This window comes from Lampetra fluviatilis, chromosome 58, assembly GCF_964198595.1.
Source record: "Lampetra fluviatilis chromosome 58, kcLamFluv1.1, whole genome shotgun sequence".
Lineage (NCBI taxonomy): Eukaryota > Metazoa > Chordata > Hyperoartia > Petromyzontiformes > Petromyzontidae > Lampetra > Lampetra fluviatilis.
Window position 1 is genome coordinate 7849406 of NC_136332.1, and position 26912 is coordinate 7876317.

General features: G+C 58.8%; 2 protein-coding genes across 2 annotated transcripts in view; one reads left to right on the top strand and one right to left on the bottom strand.

Annotated features, from left to right (window-relative positions):
• Positions 1-15744, top strand: part of LOC144950483 (rho GTPase-activating protein 44-like) — a 63154-nt gene extending 47410 nt beyond the window's left edge. The window contains 4 exon segments of the mRNA XM_078880614.1: positions 289-486; positions 2568-2644; positions 9299-9745; positions 15295-15744. Coding sequence (XP_078736740.1) covers positions 289-486; positions 2568-2644; positions 9299-9745; positions 15295-15374 — 802 coding nt within the window. The 3' untranslated portion in view covers positions 15375-15744.
• A 1655-nt stretch (positions 15745-17399) lies between these two features.
• The window catches only part of LOC144950482 (uncharacterized), a 30974-nt gene continuing 21461 nt past the window's right edge, over positions 17400-26912 (bottom strand). Inside the window, exons 13-14 of the mRNA XM_078880613.1 lie at positions 19025-19207; positions 17400-18197 (exon numbers count right to left, since the gene is read on the bottom strand). Of these exons, the coding sequence (XP_078736739.1) occupies positions 17826-18197; positions 19025-19207 (555 nt within the window). The 3' untranslated portion in view covers positions 17400-17825. The remainder of the gene's footprint in view (positions 18198-19024; positions 19208-26912) is intronic.

The following is a 26912-nucleotide window of genomic DNA, read 5'->3' on the forward strand; positions in this document are numbered from 1 at the left end:
ACCACCTCTACCATTGTCGCCACCACCACCACAACTCTCCTCGCCATTGCCACCACCACCACCACCAACACCACCTACACCTCCAACACAACTTACACCTCCAACACGACGTCCACCACCAACACCACCGCTTCCAATCAACCGACGGATCAATCAAACCAATGAACCTCGTCCCACGGTCCCCGGCCAATCGTAACGCGGGCGACCCCCGATTGACCCCCGATTGACCCCCGATTGACCCCCCCGGCTGGCCGGCCGCCCGCCCCCCGTTGGGCGCTGCTGCTGCAGGGCGACGCGCCACAAGGAGCGCGGCAGCTTCTACCGCGCGGCCACCACCATTAGGATGCAGAACCACGTGGTGGGGGTCGTGGGGGGTGCGGGGGGTGGGGGGGGCGAGGGGGGGACCGCCCTCTCCTGCCCCAACACCCCCTCCCTGTACACGGCCCCCGGCTCGCCGCCACCGCCGGTGGTGGTGGTGGACAAGAGGTGAGCGTGGGCACGTGTGTGTGTGTGCGTGTGTGTGCGTGTGTACGTGTGTGTGTGTACGTGTGTGTACGTGTGTGTGTGTACGTGTGTGTGTGTACGTGTGTGTGTGTACGTGTGTGTGTGTACGTGCATGTGTGCGTGTGTACGTGCGTGTGTGTACGTGCGTGTGTACGTGCGTGTGTACGTGTGTGTCTGTACGTGTGTGTGTACGTGTGTGTGTACGTGTGTGTGTGTACGTGTGTGTGTACGTGTGTGTGTACGTGTGTGTGTACGTGCGTGTGTACGTGTGTGTGTACGTGTGTGTTTACGTGTGTGTGTGTACGTGTGTGCGTGTGTACGTGCGTGTGTACGTGTGTGTGTACGTGTGTGCGTGTGTACGTGCGTGTGTACGTGCGTGTGTCTGTACGTGTGTGTGTACGTGTGTGTGTACGTGTGTGTGTACGTGTGTGTGTGTACGTGTGTGTGCGTGTGTACGTGCGTGTGTACGTGTGTGTGTGTACGTGTGTACATGTGTGTGTGTACGTGTGTACATGTGTGTGTACGTGTGTGCGTGTGTACGTGTGTGTGTACGTGCGTGTGTACGTGTGTGTGTGTACGCGTGTGTGTACGTGTGCGTGTGTACGCGTGTGTGTACGTGCGTGTGTGTACGTGCGTGTGTGTACGTGTGTGTGTGTACACACACACGTACCCCCTAGTGGAGCATCTTCGCCGGTTGGAAACATTTAGGCTGGCCTGCCTACGATCCATGCTGGGTTTAACCTGCAGGCTGGATTGTGTGAGGAGCTCACAAGTCCTTGAAAGATCTGGGCAAAGTCCCATCAGTGAGCTCCTCCGGCAGGCAAGGCTGCGTTGGCTGGGTCATGTAGCCCGCATGCCCAGCCACCGCATGCCTAAACAGCTTTTGTTCGGCCGGATCGAGGGGGCTAAACGGGCGCGGCACGGGCTAGAGAAGAGATGGAGTGATGTGGTACAGGAGGACGTGGAGCTGAGTGGACTTGCCGATGACTGGTACCAGCGGTGTCAAGATCGGCCTCAGTGGAGGAGGCTCGTGAAGGACGCTACTGGGCAGTTGGAGGCAGTCGCCCTCCAACAACAACGGAGGGCGGAGGAGCGACGCTCACAACAACGAGCGGAGCGCCGGGTGGTTAAAGCACAGCAAGTTGGCACAGTAGGGGGCACAGGTGGTGCATCAGCCAGTCATCTCGGTCATCTCGGTCAGTCGACCCGTGGCACCTGCTGGGTCTGCCCCGTGACCTCCTGCCAGCGGGCGTTCGACACTTCACGTGGCCTCAGGGTGCACATGGCCTGGCACAAGCGTCGTGGTGACGTCACCGCCACTTAGTGGCGAATGGCGGTTGTTGTTGTTGTGTACGTGTGTGTACGTGTGTACGTGTGTGCATGTGTACGTGTGTGTACGTGTGTGTACGTGTGTGTACGTGTATGTACGTGTGTGTGTGTACGTGTGTGTGCACGTGCGTGTGAGGAGCGGTGGTGTAGCAGGTTAGTGCGCTGCGCTACAAACCCGGCGATCCGGGTTCGATTCCCATTCACGGCCAACACCGCCAGTGACGATTATCTGAACCGGTCCTGGGCCTCGCCTAGGTCGACTAAACCTCAAATGAGTACCTGGTGCGGGGTGTAAACATCGTCACTGGGGAGACAAAGGCAGTCGGGACGTGGTGCTGGCCACCCACCCCCTCGTGTGCCGTGCCGGCCTTCATAGGTGCTGCTCGCTAACAGCACTTGCCCCGAGAGTTCGTGAAGGCTACACGGTGGATCTTTGTCTTGTGTGAATGAATGTGTGTGCGCGTGTACCCATGCGTGTGTGTGTGTACGTGTCTTTGTGCGCGTGTACCCATGTGTGTGTGTGTACGTGCGCGTGTCTTTGTGCGCGTGTAGCCGTGTGGCAGTGTCGATGCTCCGGTGAGCACGACTCGAGTATCGGCGATGTCGCTGCCGCATCGCGCCGTTGGGACCGCACGCCAACCCCCCCCACGTGGTTTAACCCGTGCCTCTCCCTGTGTGTCTCTGTGTCCCCCCCGCGTGTCCCCCCCGCGTGTCCCCTGTCTCCCCGTGCCCAGCGCCCTCAAGCTGCCCCAGGTGTCACCGACGTTCGGCCGCAAGTCGGGGCAGGGCAGCGTGAACCCCCAACCCAAAGGTGAGGGCGGCCCACCACGACCCCCACCGCGACCCCCACCGCGACCCCCCCACCGCGACCACCAAGAGCCGCTGAAATATTCAGAATCTTTATTTAGGCTGCGGGAGGAATCCGATGAGCCATGAAGCTCTTTTGCACAGATGTCCAGTAGGGGGCACGGGGTCAGAGTTAGGACGGCAAACACAATGCAAACACACGGTTGGAGGGCAAGGCATGGGAACGGTGAGCGAGTCACTCAATATAAATAAAGTAAACAAGCAGTACAAATTGTCAAAAGTAGTCAATACTTGCCGATTCATTATTATATTACAAAATTACTAAACTAACTCGCCTCTAGTCCGTTTAGAATACCGACATGTTTATTAATACTGCTACCCATAGACTCAACACTGCCCATAGACTCAACACTGCCCATAGACTCAACACTACCCATAGACTCAACACTGCCCATAGACTCAACACTGCCCATAGACTCAACACTGCCCATAGACTCAACACTGCCCATAGACTCAACACTGCCCATAGACTCAACACTGCCCATAGACTCAACACTGCCCATAGACTCAACACTACCCATAGACTCAACACTGCCCATAGACTCAACACTGCCCATAGACTCAACACTACCCATAGACTCAACACTACCCATAGACTCAACACTGCCCATAGACTCAACACTGCCCATAGACTCAACACTGCCCATAGACTCAACACTGCCCATAGACTCAACACTGCCCATAGACTCAACACTGCTACCCATAGACTCAACACTGCTACCCATAGACTCAACACTGCTACCCATAGACTCAACACTACCCATAGACTCAACACTGCCCATAGACTCAACACTGCTCCCCATAGACTCAACACTGCTACCCATAGACTCAACACTGCCCATAGACTCAACACTGCTACCCATAGACTCAACACTGCTACCCATAGACTCAACACTGCTACCCATAGACTCAACACTGCTACCCATAGACTCAACACTGCTACCCACAGACTCAACACTGCTACCCATAGACTCAACACTGCTACCCACAGACTCAACACTGCTACCCATAGACTCAACACTGCTACCCACAGACTCAACACTGCTACCCATAGACTCAACACTGCTACCCATAGACTCAACACTGCCCATAGACTCAACACTGCGCATAGACTCAACACTGCTACCCACAGACTCAACACTGCTACCCATAGACTCAACACTGCTACCCATAGACTCAACACTGCTACCCATAGACTCAACACTGCTACCCATAGACTCAACACTGCTACCCATAGACTCAACACTGCTACCCACAGACTCAACACTGCTACCCATAGACTCAACACTGCTACCCATAGACTCAACACTGCTACCCACAGACTCAACACTGCTACCCATAGACTCAACACTGCTACCCACAGACTCAACACTGCTACCCATAGACTCAACACTGCTACCCACAGACTCAACACTGCTACCCATAGACTCAACACTGCTACCCACAGACTCAACACTGCTACCCATAGACTCAACACTGCTACCCATAGACTCAACACTGCCCATAGACTCAACACTGCGCATAGACTCAACACTGCTACCCACAGACTCAACACTGCTACCCATAGACTCAACACTGCTACCCATAGACTCAACACTGCTACCCATAGACTCAACACTGCTACCCATAGACTCAACACTGCTACCCATAGACTCAACACTGCTACCCACAGACTCAACACTGCTACCCATAGACTCAACACTGCTACCCATAGACTCAACACTGCTACCCACAGACTCAACACTGCTACCCATAGACTCAACACTGCTACCCACAGACTCAACACTGCTACCCATAGACTCAACACTGCTACCCATAGACTCAACACTGCTACCCATAGACTCAACACTGCTACCCATAGACTCAACACTGCTACCCATAGACTCAACACTGCTACCCACAGACTCAACACTGCTACCCATAGACTCAACACTGCTACCCATAGACTCAACACTGCTACCCACAGACTCAACACTGCTACCCATAGACTCAACACTGCTACCCACAGACTCAACACTGCTACCCATAGACTCAACACTGCTACCCACAGACTCAACACTGCTACCCATAGACTCAACACTGCTACCCACAGACTCAACACTGCTACCCATAGACTCAACACTGCTACCCATAGACTCAACACTGCCCATAGACTCAACACTGCGCATAGACTCAACACTGCTACCCACAGACTCAACACTGCTACCCATAGACTCAACACTGCTACCCATAGACTCAACACTGCTACCCATAGACTCAACACTGCTACCCATAGACTCAACACTGCTACCCATAGACTCAACACTGCTACCCACAGACTCAACACTGCTACCCATAGACTCAACACTGCTACCCATAGACTCAACACTGCTACCCACAGACTCAACACTGCTACCCATAGACTCAACACTGCTACCCACAGACTCAACACTGCTACCCATAGACTCAACACTGCTACCCATAGACTCAACACTGCTACCCATAGACTCAACACTGCTACCCATAGACTCAACACTGCTACCCATAGACTCAACACTGCTACCCATAGACTCAACACTGCTACCCACAGACTCAACACTGCTACCCATAGACTCAACACTGCTACCCATAGACTCAACACTGCTACCCACAGACTCAACACTGCTACCCATAGACTCAACACTGCTACCCACAGACTCAACACTGCTACCCATAGACTCAACACTGCCCATAGACTCAACACTGCTACCCATAGACTCAACACTGCCCATAGACTCAACACTGCTACCCATAGACTCAACACTGCTACCCATAGACTCAACACTGCTACCCATAGACTCAACACTGCTACCCATAGACTCAACACTGCTACCCATAGACTCAACACTGCTACCCATAGACTCAACACTGCTACCCACAGACTCAACACTGCTACCCATAGACTCAACACTGCTACCCACAGACTCAACACTGCTACCCATAGACTCAACACTGCTACCCATAGACTCAACACTGCTACCCATAGACTCAACACTGCCCATAGACTCAACACTGCTACCCACAGACTCAACACTGCTACCCATAGACTCAACACTGCTACCCACAGACTCAACACTGCTACCCATAGACTCAACACTGCCCATAGACTCAACACTGCTACCCATAGACTCAACACTGCTACCCATAGACTCAACACTGCTACCCATAGACTCAACACTGCTACCCATAGACTCAACACTGCTACCCACAGACTCAACACTGCTACCCACAGACTCAACACTGCTACCCATAGACTCAACACTGCCCATAGACTCAACACTGCCCATAGACTCAACACTGCTACCCACAGACTCAACACTGCTACCCATAGACTCAACACTGCTACCCATAGACTCAACACTGCTACCCATAGACTCAACACTGCTACCCACAGACTCAACACTGCTACCCATAGACTCAACACTGCTACCCATAGAATCAACACTGCTACCCACAGACTCAACACTGCTACCCATAGACTCAACACTGCTACCCACAGACTCAACACTGCTACCCATAGACTCAACACTGCCCATAGACTCAACACTGCTACCCATAGACTCAACACTGCCCATAGACTCAACACTGCTACCCATAGACTCAACACTGCTACCCATAGACTCAACACTGCTACCCATAGACTCAACACTGCTACCCATAGACTCAACACTGCTACCCACAGACTCAACACTGCTACCCATAGACTCAACACTGCTACCCACAGACTCAACACTGCTACCCATAGACTCAACACTGCTACCCACAGACTCAACACTGCTACCCATAGACTCAACACTGCTACCCATAGACTCAACACTGCCCATAGACTCAACACTGCGCATAGACTCAACACTGCTACCCACAGACTCAACACTGCTACCCATAGACTCAACACTGCTACCCATAGACTCAACACTGCTACCCATAGACTCAACACTGCTACCCATAGACTCAACACTGCTACCCATAGACTCAACACTGCTACCCACAGACTCAACACTGCTACCCATAGACTCAACACTGCTACCCATAGACTCAACACTGCTACCCACAGACTCAACACTGCTACCCATAGACTCAACACTGCTACCCACAGACTCAACACTGCTACCCATAGACTCAACACTGCTACCCATAGACTCAACACTGCTACCCATAGACTCAACACTGCCCATAGACTCAACACTGCTACCCACAGACTCAACACTGCTACCCATAGACTCAACACTGCTACCCATAGACTCAACACTGCTACCCATAGACTCAACACTGCCCATAGACTCAACACTGCTACCCACAGACTCAACACTGCTACCCACAGACTCAACACTGCTACCCATAGACTCAACACTGCCCATAGACTCAACACTGCCCATAGACTCAACACTGCTACCCACAGACTCAACACTGCTACCCATAGACTCAACACTGCTACCCATAGACTCAACACTGCTACCCATAGACTCAACACTGCTACCCACAGACTCAACACTGCTACCCATAGACTCAACACTGCTACCCATAGACTCAACACTGCTACCCACAGACTCAACACTGCTACCCATAGACTCAACACTGCTACCCACAGACTCAACACTGCTACCCATAGACTCAACACTGCTACCCATAGACTCAACACTGCTACCCATAGACTCAACACTGCCCATAGACTCAACACTGCTACCCACAGACTCAACACTGCTACCCATAGACTCAACACTGCTACCCACAGACTCAACACTGCTACCCATAGACTCAACACTGCCCATAGACTCAACACTGCTACCCATAGACTCAACACTGCTACCCATAGACTCAACACTGCTACCCATAGACTCAACACTGCTACCCATAGACTCAACACTGCTACCCACAGACTCAACACTGCTACCCACAGACTCAACACTGCTACCCATAGACTCAACACTGCCCATAGACTCAACACTGCCCATAGACTCAACACTGCTACCCACAGACTCAACACTGCTACCCATAGACTCAACACTGCTACCCATAGACTCAACACTGCTACCCATAGACTCAACACTGCTACCCACAGACTCAACACTGCTACCCATAGACTCAACACTGCTACCCATAGACTCAACACTGCTACCCACAGACTCAACACTGCTACCCATAGACTCAACACTGCTACCCACAGACTCAACACTGCTACCCATAGACTCAACACTGCTACCCATAGACTCAACACTGCTACCCATAGACTCAACACTGCCCATAGACTCAACACTGCTACCCACAGACTCAACACTGCTACCCATAGACTCAACACTGCTACCCACAGACTCAACACTGCTACCCATAGACTCAACACTGCCCATAGACTCAACACTGCTACCCATAGACTCAACACTGCTACCCATAGACTCAACACTGCCCATAGACTCAACACTGCTACCCATAGACTCAACACTGCCCATAGACTCAACACTGCTACCCATAGACTCAACACTGCTACCCATAGACTCAACACTGCCCATAGACTCAACACTGCTACCCATAGACTCAACACTGCTACCCACAGACTCAACACTGCTACCCATAGACTCAACACTGCCCATAGACTCAACACTGCTACCCATAGACTCAACACTGCCCATAGACTCAACACTGCTACCCATAGACTCAACACTGCTACCCATAGACTCAACACTGCCCATAGACTCAACACTGCTACCCATAGACTCAACACTGCTACCCACAGACTCAACACTGCCCATAGACTCAACACTGCCCATAGACTCAACCCTACCCACAGACTCAACACTGCCCATAGACTCAACACTGCCCATAGACTCAACACTGCCCATAGACTCAACACTACCCACAAACTCAACACTGCCCATAGACTCAACATTGCCCATAGACTCAACACTGCCCATAGACTCAACACTGCCCATAGACTCAACACTGCCCATAGACTCAACACTACCCATAGACTCAACACTACCCATAGACTCAACACTGCCCATAGACTCAACACTACCCACAGACTCAACACTACCCACAGACTCAACACTGCCCATAGACTCAACACTGCCCATAGACTCAACACTACCCACAGACTCAACACTGCCCATAGACTCAACACTACCCACAGACTCAACACTACCCATAGACTCAACACTACCCATAGACTCAACACTACCCACAGACTCAGCACTGCCCCACAGACTCAGCACTACCCATAGACTCAACACTGCACCATTGACTCAACACTACCCATAGACTCAACACTACCCATAGACTAACACTGCCCATAGACTCAACACTGCCCATAGACTCAACACTGCCCATAGACTCAACACTGCCCATAGACTCAACACTGCCCTGTAGACTCAGCACTGCCCTCAGCTTGACTGCTTCTTGAGTGGACACCACAGCCAGCGAAGCGGGAGGGTGGCCACGATCGCCGCCGACGTCCCAGACGGCGCACGCGGCTCCCGCTCGGTCCCCGTCGCGGTTTCACCACGGACTCGGACCGATCGGCGCCACCGCTGAGCCGCGCCCCCCCCCCCCCCGTCTCTCCCCCCCCACCCCCCCGCTCCCCCCGCAGCCAAGAAGCCGGCGCCGGCGCCGCCCAAGGCGGTGGCCAGCCTGGTGCAGGGCACGCAGGCGGGTGTCGCGGAGATGGGCTCGGCGCCGGGCGGCTCGGAGACGGGCGGCCCGCCGGGCGCCGACGACACGCCGCCCGGCACGCCGCCGCGCGCCGGCACGCACAGCCGCAGCGCCTCGCAGTCCTCCGTCCTCTCCTCCTCCTCCTCCCCCTCGCCCTCCGCCTCGCTGCGGAATGCCGCGGCGCCCGCGGCCGACGCCGGAGGAGGAGCACCGCACGGCGCCAGCGCGGCGGCCACGGCGTCGGGGAAGCCGCCGGTGCCCAAGCCCCGCGCCAGGCCGGCGATGCCGCCGCCGCCGCAGCCGCCGCCGGGAGGCGGAGGGGGGCATGTCGGGGAGACGGCGCAGACCGACTCGTCGGACGACGGGCTGGAGGAGATGTCCACGGGTATGTAGGCGGGGCGGGGGGGGGGCTGCGTGATGAGAGACAATGGGCCGTGACGTCCGGGCGATCGTTGGTTTGGCTGTGGTGGACGTGGGATGCGTGAGCGATGAGCGTGCAACGCTGCCGCCTGTATGTGTGTCGTGTGTGTCGTGCGCATTGTGTGTTGTTGGGGTACCTCGTGTGTGTCCGAGTCGTGCGAGCGTGGGTACGTGCGCATTGCGTGTTCCACTCCTGATTTGTGCACTTCATCGTTGGCGTTGTGCTGTGTGTGCTCTGCGCTTTGTGAGATGTCTGTGCAACGCACAGGGAGATGTCACTGCTCGTTTGCGTTGTCTGTCGTGCGTTGTGCTGCTGCTGCTGGTGGTTGGTGGTTGATGGTGGTGGCTGATGGTGGTTGACGGTGGGTGGTTGGTGGTTGATGGTGGTGGCTGCCACCTCACGCCGCTCTCGACGTAAAGATGCCTTCCTCCTCCTCCTCCTGTCTCGTCTCCCGCCTCCTCCTCCTCCTCTGTCTCTGTCTGTCCCCGTCTCTGTGCGTCTGTCCCCAGTGCTGTCTCTCTGATGGCTTGCGTTGTGGCCTGCCCCCGCTTTCGCTCGAGGTACAGTGACACACGGGCACGCGCCGGCCCCTCACCATTGACCCCGCCGCCCCCCGAGAGGCCGCCCCCCCCCCCCCCCCCTGGGGTGGGGGGGCGACGGGATCACGTGACGCTGCTTTCCCATGATGCACTGGTGCCTCATGGAGCTTGGTTATTGTTCCCTTTTAAACGGAGCGGTTGGCCCCGCCCCCTGTGCGTTGGCCCAGAGGATCATGGGAAAAGTATCGCCTCCTCGGCTTAGTCATTTGCCCAGTGGTGCGATTGACCTTTGACCCCATCCAGGCATCTCCATTCAGCAGCACAGACGCTCTGGAAAGAGACTCTGTGATGCTGAAACACCATCACCATCACAAACACCATCACAATCACAAACACCATCACAAACACCATCACCACCACATCTGCTGTGACCGCAATCACCACCACCACTTTTGTCATCACAATCACAACCATCACTAACCCATCAGCACCGTCGCCACCACCACCGCCAAGATTGCCCATCACCGCTGTCACTGCCCATCGCAATCCCATCACGGTCATCATCACCGTCGCTCACGGTCACTGCCATCGCCGTCACCGCCATGGCTCCCCATCGGCGACTGTCGCCGCCATCTGTGGTGCGGTGGCCTCGATGTCGGCGGTTCGAACCCGCCGAGCCGTCCCGTCGCGGTGGGACGCTGCGGTGTGGCGCATTATAACCGCGTGGCGACGTTAAAGATCCCCTCCCCCGACCTAGGGAGGAGGCCCAGGGCCTGCTCGGATAATTATTTAATTGCCACCGCTCCCCGCATGCGCCTTCAGCCGCCGCAGCCATCGCCACGTGCGCCATGGCCACACGTGTGACATCGCCACGCGTGTGACATCGCCACGCGTGTGACATCGCCACGCGTGTGACATCGCTACGTGTGTGCCATCGCCACGTGGTGCCATCGCCACGTGTGTGCCATGGCCACGTGTGTGCCATGGCCACGTGTGTGCCATGGCCACGCGTGTGCCATCGCCGCGTGTGCCATCGCCGCGTGTGCCATCGCCGCGTGTGCCATCGCGACGTGGCGCCATCGCCAGGCGGTGCAATCACCGCCGCCGCTTCCACCCGTAGGCACAGAGCCCATCAGACCAAGGCTGCTCGCTCTCATTCGTCGGCTGTCCGAGCGCCGTGGCCCGGTCGGAGAGCGAGACGCCGTCGTCGACATCACAGCAGTGGATAGACCACGGTGATGATGACGACAGCAGCAGCATGCAGTAGAGATGCATGCTGGGAATTAGAGAGATGGAGACACGTGTGTGTGTGTGTACGTTGAACTTCTTTCACACCGTACCTAGCTAATCGTAGCCCCAGGCTGTCGAGAGCGGTGAGCCCGGGGGGCTTGGGCCGGGCGCGTGGCCAGCCCAAGGGCTTTCTGCTGCTGCTGCTGCTGTCGTCCAAGCTCTGTGGTCCTCTACATGGACTCCTCGACTTACGAACTAGTACAGTTCCAGAGGCCTGTTCGTAAGTCGATTGGTTTGCGAGTACAACTTTACTACTGTCGATTCCAAACGTGTTGTACGGCGTGTACACTAAACACAGGGAATGGCTTAAAGTTGTGTAATCTCCTGTAGATGTAGATGCCACTGGTTCTTCACGTTCTGCAGATGTAGATGCCGCTGGTTCTTCACGTTCTGCAGGTGTAGATGCCACTGGTTCTTCACGTTCTGCAGATGTAGATGCCACTGGTTCTTCACGTTCTGCAGATGTAGATGCCACTGGTTCTTCACGTTCTGCAGATGTAGATGCCACTGGTTCTTCACGTTCTGCAGATGTAGATGCCACTGGTTCTTCACGTTCTGCAGATGTAGATGCCACTGGTCCTTCACGTTCTGTAGATGTAGATGCCACTGGTGCGTCGCGTTCTGCAGGTGTAGATGCCACTGGTCCTTCACGTTCTGTAGATGCCACCACCGCCATCTATTGCGCCCGTGGTTGAACTTACGACTCTCTGTCCGAGCAGGCAAACTGGACAGGTTTTGTTCGCATCTCGGAAAGTTTGTAAGTCGAATGTTGGTAAGCAGAGGCGTCCCTGTATTGGGATGTGTTTGTCCAGCTCCATGGCCACGGATGGAGAGAGAAATAAACCAAACCGACCTCTCCACACACACACACACACGTGTGAGCAGAGGTGGCTCAATCCCTGCAGAGATGTGGAATTCATCCCACTTGCTGTACTGCCACACCCTGGCCACGAGGCGGGAGATGGGGGGACCTCGCGAACCCCCCCGCGGCGGATTTGGGAATTTCACACGATGTGTTTGTGACCCGCCAACCCCTCGCCACCTCCTCAAGTGCTTCGTGGCCGGCCCACGTGCAGGGGGAGCGGTGGCGCAGCGGTTAGCCCACTGCGCTGCAAAACCCGCCAACCCCCCCACTTGGTTCCCGGCCAACGTTGGTGACGATTATCCGAACCGGTCCAGAGCCTCGTCTAGGTCAGCTCGGCCTTAAATGAGTACCTCGTGTGGTTTGTAAACACCAGCACTGGGGGAGACAAAGGCGGCCAGCTAAATCACTCCTTCGTAGGTGGGTGAGTATGATGTGGTCTGGCGAGTGGGTGATGGCGAGTGTGATGTGATGTGGTCTGGTGAGTTGTGGGTCAGCAGAAAGGCACCACTGCTGCCCACACGCCCAGTGTGCATGTCACGTGACCAACGCATTGCATGTTGGGCACCGTCGGCACGCAAAGCATGATGGGGGTCGTGCCTTCCTGCTGCCTGTGGGCAGACGCACACAACCCTCCGCACTGTGAGCCTCCACTTCACCTGGAACTCGCACTGATGGTCCCTGCATATTATGTGGCTAAGCTGCGTCTGCTCTGTATGTCTGCTCTGTCTCTGGTCCGTCTCAGCCATGCCTGGTCCGAGCACCTGATCTGATTGGACAACTTCTTGTAACTCTTCCCCCCCTCCGCTCTCTCTCGTCCTCCTCCCCGTGCTCGCGTTGTGGTGTGCGGCGTGCGGCGTGTGGCGTGTGCGTTGTGACGTGTGCGGTGTGCGCGGTGTGACGTGTGTGGTGTGTGCGGTGTGACGTGTGCGGTGTGTGCGTTGTGACGTGTGTGTGGTGTGTGCGGTGTGACGTGTGTGTGGTGTGTGCGGTGTGACGTGTGTGTGGTGTGACGTGTGCGGTTTGTGCGTTGTGACGTGTGTAACGTGTGTGGTGTGTGTGGTGTGGTGTGTATGGTGTGTGCGGTGTGTGGCGTGTGTGGTGTGACGTGTGTGGTGTGACGTGTATGGTGTGTGCGGTGTGACATGTATGGTGTGTGGTGTGTGACGTGTGCGGTGCAGCGGTGTAGGGTTCGCTCGGAGCCGCAGTCCGGACGGTAAGACACCGCCGCCCACCCCCCATCGCGACCCCCCACTAACCGCTGCCCCCCCCCCCTCTTCACCCAGCTGAGATCATCGATGTTGCGTCTGTCACTAAACTACCGCCCCCCCCCCCCCGTGACCCCCTGACCCCGCACCCTGGTGCACCCAACTTAACAGCCTGCGCTTCCCATCGTGGCGTGCGTGTGTCATGTGTGTGTGTGGCGTGAGTGTGCATAAAGTGTGCATGTGGGGGTGTGTGGGTAGTGTGACGTGCGCTTGTGGTGTTTGGGTGCCTGTGAAGTGTGCGTGTTTATCATGTGCGTGTGTGTGGCGTGCGTGTAGTGCATGCGTGCGTAGTTCAGTGCGGTGGTGGGCATGTACTAACCCCCCCTAACTCCAGCCCCTGTAGACTCACCAGCAGGTCAGCACGAAGGCCCCCCCCCCGCGCCATGTCCATCGCCTCTGCTTGATAACCATTCTGCTGATAACCGCTCCGCTTGTCTCTACCGCGGGGCTCCCTCCACCGTACGGCAGAGCCTCTCAACTCCACAGTTTTAAAACCGACAACAACAAACTTGGCATCGCGCTAGAAATACATTTCTTTTGGGACCCAAGGGGACGCCCCCTCCCATGGCAGCCGTCCCCGTGCGGCACAACAAGTTGTACGCGGCACACCGGTCCGGCCTGCAAGCGAGTGAGCGGCGGTCTGCCCGGCGGTAAGGTTGTAATCCCACAGAGACCGAGGAAGTTCTTGTTTACGGGGGCGTATTTGTCCCGGTTACTCTGCGCCCCGCGGCGTTGACCAGGGCGGCCCGCTGGGTCGAATCTCGAATCCACGCAACTCCGCACTGATGACGGAGTTGCGGAGATTTGGAGTTGAGAGCGAGCTGCGGGTGCCTCGGCAGCATGCGCCGGGAGGCACCGGCAGAGGCCACCGGCGCGCTGCAGGGGCCTTGCGCCGACACGTACGTTACGAAACCCTCTCCCGTTCTAAGATGTCTTCCGAGTTGCAGGGTGGTGGGTGGAGGAGGCATCCCCTTGAATCCCGGAATGCGTTTTAATTCGAGGGGCGCCGCAATAGCAGGTCGTTACTCGCCGTGGAGAACCGTAGCCACACGACCACCGCCACTCTACCGTGGCTGGCACCAACACCGTGCCACGCGCCCTCCCCCGTGGCCTTGTCCCCACGAATGGGAAAGGGGTAGACGTTGTCACGGAGGCCGGTTTTGACCCTGCGTGCCTGCCTGCGTGCCTGCGTGCCTGCGTGCGTGCGTGCCTGCGATCTGCCGGTGCGCTCTCCGCCCGCACGTTGCTGCGCGTGCGCGACTCCACATCTGCGTGGTGCGTCTTGCCCATGTCCTTGCACGTCTCCCCGCGTGTCTGCGTACGTGTGCGCACGTCTCCCCGTGTGTCTGTCCGTCCATGTGTATGTACGTGTCTCTGTCCGTGTGTACGAGTGTCCACCTGGGTGCCTGTACGTCTCTGTGTACGTGTGCGCAAGTCTCCCCCGTGTGTCTGTCCGTCCATGTGTGTGTACGTGTGTGTGTGTCTCTGTCTGTGTGTACGAGTGTCCACCTGGGTGCCTGTGTGTCTCTGCGTGCGCCGTCTGTGCGTGTCCAGGCCCCGCCGGCGCGACGGAGCCGCCTCCACTCCCAACGAGCGACCCTCCGGCGGAGGAGGATGAGAGCACCGCTCTGTAGCGCTCTCCGCGACCCCACGACCTTCAGCAGCACAGCTCTGTAGCGCTCTCCGCGCGCTCTCTCCGACCCCACGACCTTCAGCAGCAGCAGCAGCGCCGCCCGCTACCTTTGACCCCCACGACTCCGGCAAAGCCCGCAACGGGCCATCTCGCCCGGTGACCCTGGCCGCATGCGGGCGACCTCCAACCCCCCGCCCCCATCGTCGTTATTACTCCAGATTTCGTCGTCCAGTGGCGGCCGAGACAGCGGCAGCAGCAGCATTAACTCTTGTTTACACTCACCCCGCCCGCCCGCCCACGTGCAAGGCTCTCCCCGCGTCATTGCGAGTGTTGTACGTTGTTGTGGCCGAGCGCCATTCAAAGCAATTAATCGTCGGGGTGGAGAGAGGGGGGGAGGTGACTAATTGATGGTGAAGTGGCAAGAGGGGGGGGGGGCAGGGGGTCTGGGCGGCTCTTTAACGATCGTTTAAGACAAGACGAGATGAGTGCACTAACCAGACACACAAACCCAATAATGGACGCGGCTCGGTGATTCTTCAAGCTGATTTGGTCATTTCCTTGCTCTCCGCCGTGTGATCTTCACACACTCACGGTTGTATTTTTATTTTCCTCTTCCCCTTCCAATTGCCGCAAAAAAAAAACTTGATTTTAAAAGATGATCATCATCATCATTATTATACGTCAGTACGGGATGAGGCGCGTCTCCGTGCGAGTTACGGTGACCGCTGGTGTGGGCGTTGTTCCTTATTGGTGCGTTGCTGTACACGTGGAGTGCAGCGCACTGTGGGGCGCTGCGGTGGCGAGATGTTAACTACCTCGCCTGGTATACAGGAGGTCGTGGGTTCCATCCCGACCCCTTGACGCCTGCTGTATATTTGGAGTTTTGCATGTCCTCCCCGTGGTCGCGTGGATTTTTCTCCGGGTTCCCGCCCCCACCCCCCCTCCACATTTAGAATCTATTCGTCGCGCGTTTCGGGTATTTGGCCGCGTCGCTTCTGAAGAAGAGTCACGTGGGCTCAGTGGGCGGGGGCGGCCTTAACCCGGTGAGATAAAAAATTAGTTTTAGTCTCGTACGTTTTTACAGGTAACTGGTACAGCTGCGCGGCCGTGTGCAGGGTGTGTAATCGCGGTACGAGCGCCGGCGCGGATGATTTGTGTAGGTGCACGGTACGGGTGATTGTCTCCCCCCCCCCTCCTCTCATTTGTGATGGTGAGGTTGTCCCACACTGGATGTTGTAACGGCGTAAAGAGAATGTAACCGGGCGTGTCGTTACCGCTCATCGCATCACCACCGCCAACGCATCACCAACGCATCACCAACACGACCACTGCACCACCACCATTACACCACAACCATCGCTCAATCCTAATAAATAAAACCACCATCTGCATTACAGCCATCACAACGCTCATCCACGCTGCCATTGCGTATTCGTAACACGACCAACGTCTCCGTGACAACCACCGTCACTGTAACTCACAACACTCATCCCACGCTTGCGCTACACGATCCTAATCAACACAACCACGACCCTCAGCAACGCAATCTCTCAATTGCAACCACCAACACGAGCTGGCATTGCATGACCCTCAGCAACGCAATCTCTCCATCACAACCACTGCAACCACCACCAGCTGATATTGCACGACCCCAATTAATGCAACCACCACAACCACCACAACACTCTATCACGCTTAATCAACACAACCACTGTCCTCTCTCAATGTAGCTGCCTTCAGTGTAGAGGCACGCGCATCATCACCCCCACTGCCTTTTAATTTTTGTTTTTATATAGAATTTTACATTTTTATTGAGGATGTTTTAAGTTTTTATAACAAGAGTTCATTATGATCACAGATGGCAATGTACTGACACTCCTCCCACCTCCTCTCACACCCCCACCCCCCCAACTCCTGGAGCCAGTAGATGGCCTGTACCACCCCTGAGGCGGGCGGGGTGCATGCGGGTTTATGATTGTGGCTTCTCCCCGAACCCTCCCCCCCCCCTTGTGATGTTGAATGGAACAGTCCGTGGCTCAAGCTTGAGTGCAGGATGCCTAGGGTGGTGGGGGGGAACTGTAAATAGAGAATCTATTGAATATCTCCCGTCCCAGAGAGCACCCCCCTCCTCTCCTCTGCGCGTGTACAGATGGTACGGCCCACTCCACCCCCCCCCCTCGCCCACCTCCGGCACCCCGAGGTTGGGAGGGCTGGGGGGGGGAGGGCTGCATGATGTGAGGATGACGGGCGACCTGTCAAAATAAAAGTCCCGTGCGATTGGAGGAAACCGATGGGTTGCTTGGCCAAGCCTCTGTGTGTGTGTGGGCTGCTTCGGCCTTACCTGGGGGCCTCTCCGCGTTGAGACTTTTACTGCGCTAGGAACGCGGCCACACGAGTTCGATTCCCGCTCACGGCCAACCTCCAATCGGAGTAGTCGCCGCCGCTTTCACCATCACCGCGGCGAGACCGGTTCCTCTCCCCCGACGGAGACCGTCGCCACGCCAACGGCGTCCTTCGCCACGGAGACCGTCCACTCTTCTCCGATACTGTCCGTCACCATGGCGACGCACTCTTCGCCGACTTCAGTCCTCTCCGCCGTCACCACGGAGATGACCTGCTGCTTGGCAACGCCGACCGTTTCCTCGATGGTAGGGTCGGTTACCGCGGCGACTTGCTCCAGTCCCGTGCCGTCCATCGTCATGGCAACGGCCTGCTGCTCCTCCGCGCCCGTCTCGTTCTGCACGGTCACCAAGATGATGGTGCCGCCGCCGTCACCGGACACCACCGGGGCCGTCCCTGTACCATCCCTCGCCATGGCAACCTCCTGGGCAGGCGGGAGGGAGGGACGCACACAACCTGGATCAGCGCGCGTGTGTGTGTACTTGTGTATGTGTGTACGTGTGCGTGTGTGTGTATGTGTGTACGTGTGCGTGTGTAGGTGTGTATGTGTGTGTGTGTGTGTACGTGTGCGTGTGTGTACGTGTGTATGTGTGTGTATGTGTACGTGTGTACGTGTGTGTAGGTGTGTGTGTACGTGTGTGTAGGTGTGTGTGTACATGTGTACGTGTGTGTGCGTACGTAGATACACGGGGAGCGGTGACGCAGCAGTTAGCGCTGCGCTCCGAACCCGGCAGCCCGAGTTTGATTCCTGCTCACGGCCAACACCGGTGACGATTAGCAAAATCGGTCCTGGGCCTCCTGTAGGTCAACTCAGCCTCAAATAAGTACCTGATGTGGTTTGTAAACACCCCCACCCCCCTTATGTTATCGTGCCGGCCTTCACAGGTGCTCGCTAACAGCACTTGCCCCAACAGTCTGCTGAAGGCTACACGGGGGATCTTTGTCTTTGTATATACACGGGGTTAGCGAGCCGCGCGCCGAACCCGGCGGGCCGAGTTTGATTCCCGCTCACGGCCACGAACGCCGGTGACGATTATCCGGTCCTGGAGCCTCCCTGTAGGTCGACTCGGCCTCAAAACGAGCACCTGGTGCGGTGCGCGCAGCAAACGTCGCAACCGGGGAGACAGAGGCGGCCGGGCGTGGTGCTGACAGGCCACCCACACCCTCGTGCGCCGTGCCGGCCCATCAACACGGCCCGTTACAACTCGGGGGGGGGGGGGGGGGGGGGGGGCGTCTTTGCCATGGGGGTACCGTGTTGTCGGGGTCGTCGTCGGGTGCCGGGCCGTGTGGGGGTGGGGGGGGCCCCGTCTCCCCCCCCGCGTCGGGCGCCTCGCCGACCCCGACGTTGTGCAGGATGAAGCGGTGGTGCCCGCCGCTGCCCCGGCTCTCCCTCACGATGTGCTGCACCATCTGCACCAGCTCAGCTGGCACCTCCTGGGGGGGCGGGAGGGGGCGGTGAGCAGGGGGCGGTGGGGCTGTGGTGGTGGTGAAGGCTGTGGTGGTGGTGAAGGCTGTGGTGGTGGTAAAGCCTGTGGTGGTGGTGAGCCTGTGGTGGTGGTGGTGGTGGTGAGGCTGTGGTGGTGGTGAGCCTGTGGTGGTGGTGGTGGTGAAGGCTGTGGTGGTGGTGAAGGCTGTGGTGGTGGTGAGCCTGTGGTGGTGGTGGTGGTGGTGGTGGTGAAGCTGTGGTGGTGGTGAAGCTGTGGTGGTGGTGGTGAGGCTGTGGTGGTGGTGGTGAAGCTGTGGTGGTGGTGGTGAAGCTGTGGTGGTGGTGAAGCTGTGGTGGTGGTGGTGGTGAGGCTGTGGTGGTGGTGAAGCTGTGGTGGTGGTGGTGAAGCTGTGGTGGTGGTGGTGGTGAAGCTGTGGTGGTGGTGGTGGTGAGGCTGTGGTGGTGGTGGTGAGGCTGTGGTGGTGGTGAAGCTGTGGTGGTGGTGAAGCTGTGGTGGTGGTGAAGCTGTGGTGGTGGTGGTGGTGGTGGTGAAGCTGTGGTGGTGGTGAGGCTGTGGTGGTGGTGGTGAGGCTGTGGTGGTGGTGGTGAGGCTGTGGTGGTGGTGGTGGTGGTGAGGCTGTGGTGGTGGTGGTGGTGGTGAGGCTGTGGTGGTGGTGGTGGTGGTGAGGCTGTGGTGGTGGTGGTGGTGAGGCTGTGGTGGTGGTGGTGAGGCTGTGGTGGTGGTGGTGAAGGCTGTGGTGGTGGTGGTGAGGCTGTGGTGGTGGTGGTGAAGGCTGTGGTGGTGGTGGTGGTGAGCCTGTGGTGGTGGTGGTGAGGCTGTGGTGGTGGTGAGGCTGTGGTGGTGGTGGTGGTGAGCCTGTGGTGGTGGTGGTGAGGCTGTGGTGGTGGTGGTGGTGAGGCTGTGGTGGTGGTGGTGGTGAGCCTGTGGTGGTGGTGGTGGTGAGGCTGTGGTGGTGGTGGTGGTGGTGAGGCTGTGGTGGTGGTAAAGCCTGTGGTGGTGGTGGTGGTGAGGCTGTGGTGGTGGTGGTGAGGCTGTGGTGGTGGTGGTGGTGAGGCTGTGGTGGTGGTGGTGGTGAGGCTGTGGTGGTGGTGGTGGTGAGGCTGTGGTGGTGGTGGTGAGGCTGTGGTGGTGGTGGTGGTGAGGCTGTGGTGGTGGTGGTGAGGCTGTGGTGGTGGTGGTGGTGAGGCTGTGGTGGTGGTGGTGAGGCTGTGGTGGTGGTGGTGAGGCTGTGGTGGTGGTGAGGCTGTGGTGGTGGTGGTGAGGCTGTGGTGGTGGTGGTGAAGCTGTGGTGGTGGTGGTGGTGAGGCTGTGGTGGTGGTGGTGGTGAGGCTGTGGTGGTGGTGGTGAGGCTGTGGTGGTGGTGGTGAGGCTGTGGTGGTGGTGGTGAGGCTGTGGTGGTGGTGGTGGTGAAGCTGTGGTGGTGGTGGTGAGGCTGTGGTGGTGGTGGTGGTGAGGCTGTGGTGGTGGTGGTGGTGGTGGTGAGGCTGTGGTGGTGGTGAGGCTGTGGTGGTGGTGGTGAGGCTGTGGTGGTGGTGGTGAGGCTGTGGTGGTGGTGGTGAGGCTGTGGTGGTGGTGAGGCTGTGGTGGTGGTGAGGCTGTGGTGGTGGTGGTGGTGAAGCTGTGGTGGTGGTGGTGGTGAAGCTGTGGTGGTGGTGGTGGTGAGGCTGTGGTGGTGGTGGTGGTGGTGAGGCTGTGGTGGTGGTGGTGGTGGTGAGGCTGTGGTGGTGGTGAGGCTGTGGTGGTGGTGGTGAGGCTGTGGTGGTGGTGGTGGTGGTGAGGCTGTGGTGGTGGTGGTGAGGCTGTGGTGGTGGTGGTGAGGCTGTGGTGGTGGTGGTGAGGCTGTGGTGGTGGTGGTGAGGCTGTGGTGGTGGTGGTGAGGCTGTGGTGGTGGTGGTGAGGCTGTGGTGGTGGTGGTGGTGGTGAGGCTGTGGTGGTGGTGGTGAAGCTGTGGTGGTGGTGGTGGTGAGGCTGTGGTGGTGGTGGTGGTGGTGAGGCTGTGGTGGTGGTGAGGCTGTGGTGGTGGTGGTGAGGCTGTGGTGGTGGTGGTGGTGGTGAGGCTCTGGTGGTGGTGGTGAGGCTGTGGTGGTGGTGGTGAGGCTGTGGTGGTGGTGGTGAGGCTGTGGTGGTGGTGGTGGTGAGGCTGTGGTGGTGGTGAGGCTGTGGTGGTGGTGGTGGTGAAGCTGTGGTGGTGGTGGTGGTGAAGCTGTGGTGGTGGTGGTGGTGGTGAAGCTGTGGTGGTGGTGGTGAGGCTGTGGTGGTGGTGGTGGTGAGGCTGTGGTGGTGGTGAGGCTGTGGTGGTGGTGGTGAGGCTGTGGTGGTGGTGGTGGTGAGGCTGTGGTGGTGGTGGTGAGGCTGTGGTGGTGGTGGTGAGGCTGTGGTGGTGGTGGTGGTGAGGCTGTGGTGGTGGTGGTGGTGGTGAGGCTGTGGTGGTGGTGAGGCTGTGGTGGTGGTGGTGAGGCTGTGGTGGTGAGGCTGTGGTGGTGGTGGTGGTGGTGAAGCTGTGGTGGTGGTGGTGGTGAAGCTGTGGTGGTGGTGGTGAGGCTGTGGTGGTGGTGGTGGTGGTGAAGCTGTGGTGGTGGTGGTGGTGAAGCTGTGGTGGTGGTGGTGGTGGTGGTGAGGCTGTGGTGGTGGTGGTAAGGCTGTGGTGGTGGTGAGGCTGTGGTGGTGGTGAGGCTGTGGTGGTGGTGGTGGTGAAGCTGTGGTGGTGGTGAAGCTGTGGTGGTGGTGGTGGTGAAGCTGTGGTGGTGGTGGTGGTGGTGGTGAGGCTGTGGTGGTGGTGGTGGTGAGGCTGTGGTGGTGGTGGTGAAGCTGTGGTGGTGGTGGTGGTGGTGGTGAAGCTGTGGTGGTGGTGGTGGTGAGGCTGTGGTGGTGGTGGTGAGGCTGTGGTGGTGGTGAGGCTGTGGTGGTGGTGGTGGTGGTGAGGCTGTGGTGGTGAAGCTGTGGTGGTGGTGGTGGTGGTGGTGAGGCTGTGGTGGTGGTGGTGAAGCTGTGGTGGTGGTGGTGGTGAAGCTGTGGTGGTGGTGGTGGTGAGGCTGTGGTGGTGGTGGTGGTGAGGCTGTGGTGGTGGTGGTGAAGCTGTGGTGGTGGTGGTGGTGAAGCTGTGGTGGTGGTGGTGGTGGTGAGGCTGTGGTGGTGGTGGTGAGGCTGTGGTGGTGGTGAGGCTGTGGTGGTGGTGGTGGTGGTGAGGCTGTGGTGGTGAAGCTGTGGTGGTGGTGGTGGTGGTGAGGCTGTGGTGGTGGTGGTGAAGCTGTGGTGGTGGTGGTGGTGAAGCTGTGGTGGTGGTGGTGGTGGTGAGGCTGTGGTGGTGGTGGTGAGGCTGTGGTGGTGGTGAGGCTGTGGTGGTGGTGGTGGTGAAGCAGGGAAAGCGTCTCTCACCATCCTCTGCATGAAGCTGGGGCTGTGCTCCCTCTCCTCCGCCTGCCCTGCCTGCGTGACAGCACGGGGTCGGGGTCAAGTCGGGGTCAGGTCGGGGTCGGGGTAGGGGTCAGGCACACACGAGTGCGTGTACGGTACATTAGTACGTGCGGTGCAGTGGTCATCGTACTGCGCTACGAACCCGGCGACCCGAGTTCAATTCTCACTCACAAACAATAACAGGGGCACACATCTGAGCTGGTCCCAGGCCTCCCCTAGGTGGGCGCCTGGTGCGGTATGTAAACATCAGCACTGGGGAGACAAAGGCGGCCGGGCGCGGTGCTGGCTAGTGTGTGTGTGTGTGACGCACGTGTGTGTGTGTGTGACGCTCGTGTATGATGTACTCCTGTGTGTGTGACGCACGTGTGTGTGTGTGGCACGTGTGTGTGTGACGCACGTGTGTGTGTGTGACGCACGTGTGTGTGTGTGGCACGTGTATGTGACACACGTGTGTGTGTGTGGCACGTGTGTGTGTGACGCACGTGTGTGTGTGTGACGCACGTGTGTGTGTGTGGCACGTGTGTGTGTGACGCACGTGTGTGTGTGTGTGTGACGCACGTGTGTGTGTGTGTGTGTGACGCACGTGTGTGTGTGTGACGCACGTGTGTGTGTGTGACGCACGTGTGTGTGTGACGCGTGTGTGTGTGTGTGTGACGCACGTGTGTGTGTGGCACGTGTGTGTGTGACGCACGTGTGTGTGTGTGACGCGTGTCTGTGTGACGCGTGTGTGTGTGACGCACGTATGTGTGTGTGACGCACGTGTGTGTGTAACGTACGTGTGTGTGTGACGCACGTGTGTGTGTGACGCACGTGTGTGTGTGTGACGCACGTGTGTGTGTGTGACGCGTGTCTGTGTGACGCACGTATGTGTGTGTGACGCACGTGTGTGTGTAATGTACGTGTGTGTGTGACGCACGTGTGTGTGTGTGTGACGCACGTGTGTGTGTGTGTGACGCACGTGTGTGTGTGTGTGACGCACGTGTATGATGTACTCCTGGGTGTCGGCCACCACGGAGGAGAACTCCACCAGCACGTGTGTGTGTGACGCACGCGTGTGTGTGAGACGCACGTGTGTGTGTGTGTATGTGACGCACATGTGTGTGTGTGACGCGTGTGTGTGTGACGCACGTGTGTGTGTGACGCACGTGTGTGTGTGACGCGTGTGTGTGTGACGCACGTGTGTGTGTGACGCGTGTGTGTGTGTGACGCACGTGTGTGTGTGACGCACGTGTGTGTGTGTGACGTGTGTGTGTGTGACGCACGTGTGTGTGTGACGCACGTGTGTGTGTGACGCACGCGTGTGTGTGTGTGACGCACGTGAATGATGTACTCCTGCGTGTCGGCCACCACGGAGAACTCCACCAGCACGTGTGTGTGACGCACGTGTGTGTGTGTGTGACGCACGTGAATGATGTACTCCTGCGTGTCGGCCACCACGGAGAACTCCACCAGCACGTGTGTGTGACGCACGTGTGTGTGTGTGTGACGCACGTGTGTGTGTGACGCACGTGAATGATGTACTCCTGCGTGTCGGCCACCACGGAGGAGAACTCCACCAGCACGGCCGTGGGGTCCTCGCCCAGCAGCGGCTCGTCCCCCGCGTGGCCTCTCCCCTCCATCCCCTCCGTCCCCTCCGTCCCCTCCGTGGGGGGGCCCAGCGGGAGGGGGGGGGGCCCTGCAGGGGGCGCCATGGGGAGGGGCACTGGGGCCCAGAGAGCAACCGCCTGGGGGAGAGGGGCAATCAGCTCAACACCATCGTCGTCGTCATAACCACCGTCATAACCATCGTCGTCATCGTCATCACCACCATCATCAACATCCTCGTCATCATCATGAACACCATCATCATCATCGCCCAAAAGAGCAACCGCCTAGGGGAGAGGGTCAATCAGCTGGGTTCAACACCATCGTCGTCGTCGTCATAACCACCGTCATAACCATCGTCGTCATCGTCATCGTCATCAACATCCTCGTCATCATCATCAACACCATCATCATCATCCTCTTAGTCATCATCATCACCAGCATCCCTCATCATTATCAAAATCATCATAACTGTCACCATCAGTAGTGGGTAGGTGCGTGAGTGGGCGGGTGGACGCGCAGTCGAGTTTTATGTCGGCGCGTGAATGGGGGCGTTGGGTTGAGTTGTGGGTCGGTGTGCGAGTGGAAGGGTGATTGAGTTGTGGGCGAGTGAGTTGTGGGTAGGTGGGTGAGTGGGTGGGTTGAGTTGTGGGTGGATGGGTGAGTGGGTGGGTGAGTGGCTGGGTGGGTGAGTGGCTGGGTGGGTGGGTGAGTGGGTGGGTGAGTGGGTGGGTGAGTGGGTGGGTGAGTGGGTAAGTGGGTGGGTGAGTGGGTGAGTGGGTGGGCGAGTAGGTGGCTGGGTGAGCCGTGAGTGAGCCAGTGGGTGGCTGGGTGAGCCGTGAGTGAGCCAGTGGGTTGGTGGCTTCTGCTTTTGGTTGGTGCCGAGTTCTCCGGGTCCCCACCTTTGGCACGCAGGTGCCGGTTGAGGGTGCCGTGCTCGGCGAAGGAGCGGGAGCAGCGCGGGGCACGGGAAGGGCCGCTCGCCCGTGTGCTGGCGGCGGGTGGCGCACCAGCGAGGCGCGCTCGCGGAAGCGCGCGGGGCAGTCGGGGCAAGCGTGCGGCTTCACCTGGCCGTGCGTGCGTGTGCCTGCAGCGTCGTGCACTGCAGCGCGTGCTGCAGGTGCCGAGGGCGAGGGCGAGGGGGGGAGGGGGGAGGGGGGAGGGGGAGTCACGTGGGGTCACGTGGGGTCACACGGGGGGGGGGGGGGGGGGGGGGGGGCGGCACCATCGTACACAACGTCACATGGGAGGGGGGGGTTACACGTGGGGGGGGGGGGGGCACGGGGTACGCAGTGCCGCCACCCACGCAGCAACAACAACAACCGCCATTCGTCACCACGACGCTTGTGCCAGGCCACCACGCACACACCATCACACACGCCGACCACACCACAGCGCCACGGTGTCACCCACACAAGCACACCACCACACACAGGGCGTCATGCGGGGCGTCACCATTGCCACAACCACCGTCACCAGGGACTTCCCACCCCGCCCTCTTGCACCCTCCCCTCCATCCCTACGTCTCCCTCCCCTTGCCCCTCCCTCCATTTCCATCTTCCCAAGTTTCTTTAACCCCCCCCCCCTCGCCCCCCCCTCGCCGCCCCCCCGCCCCCCCCCTCGCCGCCCCCCCCTCGCCGCCCCCCCCCTCGCCGCCCCCCCCTCGCCGCCCCCCCCTCGCCGCCCCCCCCCTCGCCGCCCCCCCCCCTCGCCCCCCCCCCCTCGCCGCCCCCCCCCCCTCGCCCCCCCCCTCGCCGCCCCCTCGCCCCCCCCTCGCCCCCCCCCTCGCCCCCCCCTCGCCCCCCCCCTCCCTCCAGCTCCCTGCCCTTCCTCGCTCCGTCTCCCCCCACCCCCCCCTCCCCACCTTGGTCTTGAAGTTCTTGCCGCAGGCGCCGCAGGGGAAGGGGCGCGACTCCGAGTGGGCGCGCATGTGGTCGCGCACGTGCGCCACGCACTTGTACAGCTTGCCGCACTCGCCGCAGCGGTAGCGCCGCTCCCCACCGTGGGCCGCCAGGTGCTTGCGCAGCACGGACACCGTCACGAACGACTTGCCGCACACGGCGCACACGTTGGGGCTGGCCTCGGCGCGCTGGGCCGCTGGCGCACCGGCGAGGGAGGGAGGGAGGGGGCGGGCGAGAACGGGCGAGCGTGAGCGCCGACGCAGCAAGTCGGCACAGTGTGGGGGGGGGTACAGCAGCTGGTGGTGCAGCTGCCGGTCATCTCATTCAGCCAACCCATGGCACCTGCAGGGTCTGTCCCTTGACCTCCCGTCAGCGAGCCTTCGACACTTCGCGTGGCCTCAAAGTGCACCTGGCCTGGCACAGGCGCAGTGGTGACGTCACCCGTCACTTAGTGGTGAATGGTGGGTATTGGTAAGTGGGGAGTGCGTGTATGTTGAGCGCATGTGTGGTGTGTATGTAGTGTGTGGTGTGTGTGGTGCGTGTGAGGCGCGTGTGCGTAGTTGTGCAGTGTGGTGAGCATGTGTGTGTGGGGAGTGATGGTGTAGCGGTTAGCGCTACAAACCTGGCGATTCCCACTAACGGCCAACACCAGTGACGATAAATTTCTGAACCGATCATGGGCCTCCCTTAGGTCGACTCAGCCCCAAATGAGTACCTGGTGTGGTGTGTAAACATCACCACTGGGAAGACAAAGGCGGCCGAGCGTGGTGTTGGCCACCCACCCCCCTCGTG